Source organism: Cephus cinctus, unplaced genomic scaffold, assembly GCF_000341935.2.
Source record: "Cephus cinctus unplaced genomic scaffold, Ccin1 Ccin1_scaffold0203, whole genome shotgun sequence".
NCBI lineage: Eukaryota > Metazoa > Arthropoda > Insecta > Hymenoptera > Cephidae > Cephus > Cephus cinctus.
Genome location: NW_014332922.1, coordinates 1 through 9,759, shown reverse-complemented (window position 1 = coordinate 9,759; position 9,759 = coordinate 1). Strand labels below are relative to the sequence as shown.

The following is a 9,759-nucleotide window of genomic DNA, read 5'->3' as shown; positions in this document are numbered from 1 at the left end:
GCTAACTGCGCGCGCCGTAGCTCACCGCACCAATTACCTCGCGACTTGGATCAACTCTATCTTGGATCACGATATCACCCGAGCTAAATGAACTGGTCTACGCATACCGAGTAACTAGCAGGGAGCTATTACTCATTCTGTGTGACATCGACCTACGAACGACGGAGCACCTGTAACGCACCACAACTCATGACGGATGCTCACCGCTATCAACGAAAGGAACGAAGACTCGCGAACTGGGAATCCGGGGACACCTGGTGAACCGTTGCGAATTCCTATGGGACGACGGAGTCCATCGCGGGACAGCCAGTAATCGCTGTTCCCGAATCGTATGAATTGTCGCAAAGACGTATTTTGAATTGTAGCGCGTGGTGTCATATTGGAGATTTCTGATTGGGGCCGAAGGACCAATCAGCGGTGGTTGCGAATAAGGGAGAGGATGATAGTCTCCGGTGCTGCCGATTACGATTGAAAGGGAAGGCAACTTCTTTCTTCTTGCCTGGACTGCCGACGACGCGAGTCGTGTTTTTGGAACTGCTTTCTTTTCCGGCTTAAAGTCTGTGGAGAATCCGGGCGTTGTCCGAGGCCGCGTTTACGAGCTAAATTTTCCAGAACGAAGAGACGTAGAGATTTCGGTAAGTGATTTGTTAATTTTGTGAGCGACGAAATCTCGTAACACCCCGCGTTCCGTACGTGTTTGATGTGTGCCTGTAGGCACGTGGGAGATGTTCCCACTTGTAGAATCGCGTTCGTTTGGAGTACAAGATTCCGCTGACCGGCAAGGGACTGTATTTGCGTAAATATATTGCCCATCGTGGACATGTTTATCGCGCGTTGTGTAAATCGAATTGAGTACAAATGTGTTTGAATGACTGGTTCTCTCGGCAATGGTGAGTGTTAGATCTCCGAAAAATATTGTATCGCGTTTAGTTTAGGGACGTGTTGCCGAGAGACATGAAATGGTCCTTGAGGTCGTGTTTTCGAAGTATCGCGATTAGATCGCGTTAAATTGTCGAATCGACTCAAATATTGAGGTTGTATGTAATTGAACCGATAGCGAATTGTCCGAATGTATTTATTGAAGTTGAAACTATCAAAATGTAGAATTGTATCAAATCGTATAAGAGTATTTATTTCTGGCGGAGATAATAGCCGCCTCTGTCGAGTGAGGTTGGTTGCTTCACCACTGTGTGGCCGTTTGTTAAATTTTACGACTTTGGGTTGTACGACTGTAATTATCGAATTGTAAGAATTAGACTGTGCGGAATAGATCGCGAAATTTGTTCGTAGGAATTCGGATTATGACATTAGTTAAAATTGATATTGTTATCCATTTTAGTCTTAGACCATCACAACTGTTGTGAATTATGTTGTTGTTTTAGTCGCGATCTTATTGGGTCCATTATTTATTTTCGGAATTGTTAAATTTGGATTTTGTTGTATCCGCGTGTTCGCGTCCTAAATTGGGTCGCGATCTTATTGGGTCTCGGATTATGACATTAGTTAAAATTGATATTGTTATCCATTTTAGTCTTAGACCATCACAACTGTTGTGAATTATGTTGTTGTTTTAGTCGCGATCTTATTGGGTCCATTATTTATTTTCGGAATTGTTAAATTTGGATTTTGTTGTATCCGCGTGTTCGCGTCCTAAATTGGCGCACGAAAGAAATACCGATTTTGTCTTAACTCAGCGAAGATTCCAGTGTGGGGTTTGGAGAAGCTATCGCACAAAATAAAGATCGATTTTGTTATTGTTGACCCAAAAAGCCGAAGTATTCATTTTGTTCAAATTGTCCTTACTCTCGAAGATCCCCGACGCCTCCGCGGTGCTGAGTTAGCCAATAGAGGCCGAACGAATGAATTGTAAGAATTGATACGTGGTTCTCGTTTTGGAACCTGGCGCCTAACAATACCGTAGGTATTATTTCGAATTAGTAAGTGTTAGCCCTGGGTTGCCTGGAAAGCGAAGGAATCGCGTAAGTTGTGCGCCGGTCAGTCTCTCATCTTCCGACGAGACTTGATCGCGAATTGTACGTCACAATGTATAAATAGAATTGATTAATATGCACCAATTATATAATATCATTGGAGGCATCCCAAAGAGATGCCTCAAACAAAAGACATCCTCCGCACCCCAATCTTCCTCCTCGAAGAGGAGCCTGTCGTTATAATTGCTCCTCCTAGCCCGTCGCTGCCTCCTCTTCTCCACCATTTGTTTTATGAAAATTAATCTATTAAGCTGTAATAATGAAACAACACCTTATAGTAAAACTTCTTTGAAATACTTAAGTTCGTATTCACAACTCGCTCTTAAAGTCACTAACAGAGTCGTTCGTAGCTAAAAGTCACTAAGAAAAAATTGAAAAGCGCGCTATTAGCACTAAAAGCGAGTTCTGAATACGGGCTTTATTGTATTAAAAGAAACTTAGAAGACACTACACTCACGACCAACGTCACTTTTTGACCTCTCCCCATGTTGGCTTTTCGTATTCTAACTCTGAGTCGAGTCGGATGAATCGCTCCAGCTTACCCCCACTTGTAGTTCCTAGAAACTAGGATCTAAATGCACGCGTGAACGGTCCACTTAACGATTGTATATACTGTCACGTGATTTTTCTCCCTCAAACCGCCTCGTAGCAAGACGATCCGATTGCGCCACAAATGTAAGGGGCGAGATTCTGAAGTTTTCCCGGGAAAACGCAAGGAGGAAATCCCTACGATAGGAAAAGCCAAATGGGCGCCAGACGCAGCGTTGCGTCACGTAACACACGAAACTCCCGAGAAAATTAAGAGGACTCCGGCTAGCAGGAAAGAAACGGAAAGGTATGGTAGAGGGGCGGAGAACGCACAGATGGTAAAGAAAGAAGATTGAGAAACCGCGAGATATTCAGTAACAAGTAACAAGGGGGCCCTTTTATTGGGACTTATCAAGTAACAATTAAAAAATCAAGTAACCTATGGCGAATATAAATAAACAGTAACACAATACCGCGCGAGACGAGGTCCCATACGGGACACGCGAACAAAATACGATAATAACACGTTTACACGATAGCTAAAAGGTCCTTGCGAGACACGTGAAACAAAGAGAAATAATTCGGCCTACGATATACTCTAATCCCGTGACCTACAGGTCTCGAGGCAACGATGTGCTCTCGCGATACAATTCGTCGTTCGAAAAGAAACGTGGATTTCCGCTATCCGCGACCGTGAATTCACCGGTATCGGGACTGACGAGACGTGATGTAGTCCATGGCGATGTTCTTTGCACCTTGGCTCCCTACTTTATTCGGGACCGGGCGCGACGGGGTGGAGGCGCCTGCTGACGTTGGCGTTCTTCCACGCTCCCTGGCGTAACCTTCGGCTGCTTTCCTCCGACGATACTAGAGAGGATGACTTCTCTCTGATGGTTGCTTCCTCGGTGTTAAGTTGACTCGACGTATCGCATGAAAGTTATGGTATACCAAAGCAATTAGTCTAATCTTATTATATTTATTAATCGGCACCCTGGAGTTCTTGGCCGGTACAGTCGGATATTATCTCTCCCGAGGGACGGTACTGCGTCCCGTGATCAAGAGCACGCGAGTACTACATCGGGACTTTTGTGGCGTTAAAAATTAACGTCACAATACATATAAACATCATAGCTTTAAGAGTGCTAGAGAACAGTCACGGCTCTAATATTATTTTATTTGTAGGGTTATATCTCCACGTACCTCCATATACACACACTTATATACTTTCTTTCGACATGTACACTTCCTCTTGTTCTATATTTTTCCCTTTCTGTTGTCCGATGATTTACTGAGGGTTTTTCCCGGTCTACAACTTCCGTTAATCCCTCCATCCTGGTCAGGGGACACGTTGCACTAAGGACAATAAAAATCAGGAAGATGCCACCCAGGTCATCGGTACGCGTTGAGGTCATGACGAAAAATTCATTCTTTTTTTCCAGCACACGCTTACATATTTCAACATATTTTATAACCCCATAGGAGGGTATCCGTTGTATGAGAAACAATCACTCTCTTATAATCATTCCAACTTAATGCTATTTTCTTTTGCTCAACAGTATAAACCTCATGCTTTTTGCTTTGAATCAAATTTTGAGGTTTAATCAAATTTTTTCGACGCTCGAGACACTGCAGATAATCATCGAAGGTTATGGTCTTTAACGTAAATCTTTTGATTTCTTTCGCACGTTTCTTATCCCTAGTTTCGCCTAAAATTCGAAAACTATACAATTTCGCCCGTAGTCTTACAAACCCCATCATGATTTTACCATTATTTTCATCCTTCATCAAACCTAGAACTTTCTTATTGACTAATGGTATACCGTATACATTATCCGAAGGATAGTCTGAACTGTCGAATCTGTGTTAATTAATTCGTATACATTAGGAACATTAAAGTGGAATAGCAAGCTATCCTTGTTGATGTACATTAATTTTGCTTGCTCGCCAAAAGTTTTCTTGATGTAGTTATTGTGAAAATCATAAATATATGTTTTAGAGATGCCCAGAATTGAAATCCTACGTATATAGGTTTATTGAATTTAATTCTGGTACGATTCAATTCGATTATAACCATATCCTCGTCAAAGACGCAGCTATGAGAATTCGGTTTTGTTATGAGAGGTTTTGCTCCATACCTCCCATCACACTTAGTAACGAGTCTAACGTCTTTTTGCTTCCTAACGTTCTCCATTGTTTTACCAAAAATCGAATTATTCATCAGTTTGTAAAAGTTTTTCTCCAAATCATTTCTAGATTTTTTCCTCATCTCCGTACTTAAACCTATATATTTTTTTAACCATGGAGCTTGAATAAACTTTAAAACTCTATGAATTTTTGTTAATTTCATGCCTAAACTTAAGCACTGTTTTAAATTTCCATAATGAATTATGTATCTTTTTTTCGGGAAAAGTGTAGTCATTAACTTTCTCACATTATATCGTGAGAGAGGAGGTACAAAATGCTCGGGGCATAGTGGTAAGTCTTTGTAAACTTCGTGAAGCTCCGCGGGGTACTCCACATCTACTTCAAGTATATACCGTATAGTGGAATTATTGGAAATCTTACAAATTGTCGGCTGTAGTCACAGCAAGCTCCGCGTCTCGTGGCGAGGGCGCCACTAAAACAGAAGCAACCATCTACGCCACATAGCAGAGAGATCTATCTCTCTCTTCCTCTCTTGTTTCGTGCCACCTTACCGGCGTCTTTTTGTTTTAGCTAACACGCTACTCTCGAGAACGGTTCGTTTTCCTACTTGCCTTTGTCTTGGCGTTTTTGTTTTTCAATTGAATACGGAGAGGTGTTTGATCAGGGAATTCAGATTTCACTTTTGTAATTCATGAGGTGTAGCGGAGTTGCGCAGTGTTACGCATTAAAAGTTATTCAGTCACTTAAATAAAAAGGTGTGTTCAACTTATTCGATCGCCCGTGAAACGTCCTCATCCTCACCTTCCACCTACAAAGTCCGTCACAAATATCCAGTTGTTCGATATTTTGCTCCCATTCGAACGAGTAGAACGGCAGGAAGTGACTCATAGCTGCACCGTACAAGTTATTGACATCATAGTACATGAGGTATGATTCTTCTTCGGTTGGATCGAAATCCGCGCCCATATATCTATCGTTAGCCTTGGCGTATCTGTTAGAACATTGGGCTATACCGCCACGAATACCTCTCTCGACAAACAATAACATTTCTACATCATCGAGGAGTTCCATTTCAACGCCCGTACACTTGAGCATAGCATCGAAAGTAAGTCCGGATACCGTGTAATAATGCGAAGGATCTAACTTATACGTAGAGAAGCATTTGCGTCTAAAATTTTCGAAAATATCAGCCAAAAGTAAAATGTCAGTTTTTAGATACAAATCAGAATATTCACCCAAGGTTTTAATATTAAACGTACGCCAAACATTGGACGCAAGCACATAATCATTCCCAGAAATTTCCTCGTTATTCAATTTCGAAAAAAAATTTTCTTTCGATAGTAATTACGTCTCTTCGAGTTTTTCCCAACAGTCAACATAGCGTGCGTTCCACTTATCGCTCGCGACGGTCCGACATTTCAGAATACTTGAAATGCGATGAAAAAATTTCCATTTGAGAAAAATTTAGTTGGAGATGCTGCTTATGAGCTTCATCGTCATCTTTTACTGCCATTTAAAGATAATGGCCATTTAACCGCACGACAGATGAATTACAAATTTAGACACTCGTCAGCAAGAATTGTAGTAGAAAGATGCATAGGGGTTTTAAAGAGCTAAATGCGGAGTCTACTGCACTGCTTGCCAATGAGGAGAGTAGACTTAATGGTAAAATATATTATTGCATGTTGTGTCATCCACAACATTTGTATTTTGAGAGAGGATGAACTTCAAGTAATCACTGTGGTAAAAGCAGAATGTGATACGCAACTGACCAATCCTGGGATACAGCGAGATGGAGCTCCTACTACTGCTATTTTGAAACGGAATATGATTATGGAAACTCTTGCAAATGCTTAGCAATTTAATTATTTGTAATGTAGTAGTTTGAAGTTTACACGTTAAATAGGTCATTATAAGTGGAACGAAATAAACTGAAAATGATAATATTGGCATTTCAATACTCATTTATTGTGAAATGATTATAATTACTAGTAATTACATTAATAAACTAAACATTTGAAAACAAAACAGTGATTAACGATTAAATGAACGAAATATATCTATCTAGTTAAGTCTTTGGGTTATTATTTATCTACTTATTACTGGCTAATTTTTCTAAAACTACCAATAGTTTCTTATCCATTTCCATTTTTTCTCTGTGCCGTTTTGCCCTTGCTTTTTCATGCTCTTCTTTTTGTCGGATTCTTTTCTCAAGCATAGCAGCAATATTTGCTTTCAATGGTCTGGTTGATGGCGCTATAAAAAAAGCATGTATTGTATATAAAATGATAAATTTCTGAATAATAATAATAATAAATAATAATTGTAATAACAATTTTACAAATACCACCATGGGAAGACAGTTCTTAAATAAACATACTCAATGCAATTCCACTGTCTGATGTTACATCTTCCGCACTACCCGGTTGAACACATAGACCTGACGAAGAGGCAAGCGCCACAGGTGAACACCATGCCTTTTTAGCGAAGATGGAATCCATAACCTGCAGAGAGTGTTTGAAAAAAATGTTTAGGAATCACACTCACTCTATGTTTTCTATCTTATTGGTCCATACCTCATGAAAATGCCACGTCCGCCTATCATTCCAGACTTCGAATTGTGGTCTATAACAGATTGATATGTTTTTTGAAGCTACGCATTTTCGCTGCACACTGCGGTCCTGACACATTGTGCCCCTCAATTTGAAGGACCTCCGCCACCTCTTCCCATATTTTTTTTAGGAAGACTTTCCGTTTGTGAATTTTTCTTCTCTGGTCCGGTAACTTTCCAAGAGAAGAAAGACAGCCGATGATGTCCACCGATACACAGACCCTGAAATAAGCATTAAGAGCATTAGGATCAATTGCTTTGAGTGTTAACTGAAAAAATAAGTATCAAAACTTAAAAGCTCAGTTTCTACAAATTTTGTACCTCCTTCTTCAGGGTCAGTGTTATGGACAATTTCTTCTTCCACTGGAGCTGCTGCTTTGCTTGATTCCGTGACAGCAGGAGCTGATTGATCTGTGAGGGAATCTTTCTTTTACAGAACTGCGTCCATCAAAGTTATTGCAAAGTTAACATCTAAAAACATATGATCTTACGTTAGAATAGAAGAAGTTTTCTAACCAAAATAAGGTTTAAAAGTAAGCATCTTTTGTATAATGTATACAATAATATCACGTACCATTTCTTGCACGTACAGCATCTCGTACAGTAACATTTAATTCGACTAATATATCCCTCTCGGAATCGTACAGCGTTATTTTTTCAGTCTTCATCATAAATTTGAACTAAAATGGCGCACAAAACCGGAGATCATGTGATCAGAAGACCACAAAACCCACCTGTTTGATGTGGGCGAAGCTATCGCATCGTGGTCGTTAATGATGACGTCATCGATGACGTTTCAGGGACTGCTCACAGCGACCGCGGCCTTGAGTGGGACGAGACAGAAGGTATTGCGATCCTTGCGAGCGTTAAGTGGAACGCACTCATAGTCGTATAGAAAAATACCTTTCCTCGTTAACAGTTTAAATTTCTCCGCATAGTCACAATGTCTACGTGTAATTATTTTCTCGGAATCATTAAGATAGGAGGATAATTTTTCAATGCTGCTTGCCATAAATCTGAATGAATCGATGAATCGAAAATTTATAATCGTATCTTTAATGTTCTTTGTAAACGACATATATCTTTCTTTGATCACCGGTGAACGACTTACGGAATCTTCGAAGGAAGTAGCTAAAGCCTTCATCAGAAAGTGCGAATCGTAATCAGACGGATTGTGAAAAACTATGGGAATAGTATGTGAGTTTTTATAATTCAAATTGCAACCGGGATGAGCAGCACCGCGATACTTGCCTGTAAAGTGACAATGATCATGATGCTTGACATCTCGCAATGTGAATGGTTTCTCACAAATGTGAAAGATCTTTACAGAATAAAATTGTTGCGTCTGTTCGAAACTCAGTGGTTCCATGGGTACAATACGTTTATGATAAATTTCTAAAGATCGTGCTAATTCCTGCAGTTCATCCATGAACTACGCGATACAATTATTTCCACGATTAATTTTCAATTTGGATAAAGACTCGTCGAAGGCGCACTTTAGGTAATATGCGATCCCCCAAAAACACTTACGTGTAAAAAACTACGCCAAGTACAGAAGTGCTGTGTATTCCTCTAATAAAAAGTATTGATATCAGATTATTGAGGCCAAGTACATAAGTCATTACATGTTTGCCTATTATATGATCTAGCACTGGTCCATCATTTTAATTGTATTTTCAAATTTCTTATAACGTTTTCCCTACTCTTTTACATTACTACTGCTTCCCGTAGTTGATTATGATTTAATGGTTATTTAATAATTAATCAAACGTTAGCTGATTCCTTACCGAGTACTACTTGGCGGGTCCGTGCATTTCATAACATAAATTTGCGTTCATTACGCCAGTCATCAAACTCAAAACCAATGTCAACTTACTATATACAGCTTGTTAACAATAACTCGTCAAAAATAATCACGGTAAAAGCTTAATAACAAACATATAGTTTTAGGATACTATTAGTACGTTCAAAGTAAGTACTTTGGAATTCCTGGCACGGACCCGCCAAGTAGTAGTCGATAAGGAATCACCTAAAGTTATATTAATTATTAAATGACCATTAAATCATAATCAACTACGGGAAGCAGTAGTAATGTAAAAGAGTAGGGAAAACGTTATAAGAAATTTGAAAATACAATTAAAATGATGGACCAGTGCTAGATCATATAATAGGCAAACATGTAATGACTTATGTACTTGGCCTCAATAATCTGATATCAATACTTTTTATTAGAGGAATACACAGCATTTCTGTACTTAGCGTAGTTTTTTACACGTAAGTGTTTTTTGGGGGATATCACAAGTTTTTGTTGCTCAACGGAACATAGAAGCTCTAAGCACTGAAATGTTGCTGATCAGAAAAATATATTGCGTTGTCGAAAATGTTTAAAGACATACAAATTTAATTTGTAAGTCCATTTTTCTAAAAATGCATAAAGACATATACAAATTTTTAAAGAAAATGTAAGAGAGGAGAGTGTGCTGG

The 9,759-nt window shown here is 39.4% G+C and overlaps 1 protein-coding gene across 2 annotated transcripts; it reads right to left on the bottom strand.

The window, feature by feature from the left end:
* Positions 1–6,716: 6,716 nt before the first annotated feature.
* LOC107264885 lies at positions 6,717–8,832 on the bottom strand. Of its 2 annotated transcripts, XR_001537071.2 has the most exons (5): positions 7,850–8,832; positions 7,597–7,746; positions 7,241–7,497; positions 7,045–7,168; positions 6,717–6,920 (listed from the first exon to the last, which is right to left on the bottom strand). XR_001537071.2 is itself a non-coding variant. In XM_015733664.2 (4 exons), exons 2-4 carry the CDS (start codon positions 7,352–7,354, stop codon positions 6,757–6,759), a joined length of 402 nt encoding a protein of 133 aa, XP_015589150.1. In that variant the 5' UTR covers positions 7,355–7,497; positions 7,597–8,832; the 3' UTR covers positions 6,717–6,756. The 2 variants fall into 2 exon arrangements, 1 of the variants encoding a protein (XP_015589150.1); XM_015733664.2 differs by having other exon boundaries at positions 7,597–8,832.
* Between the last annotated feature and the right edge of the window lie 927 nt (positions 8,833–9,759).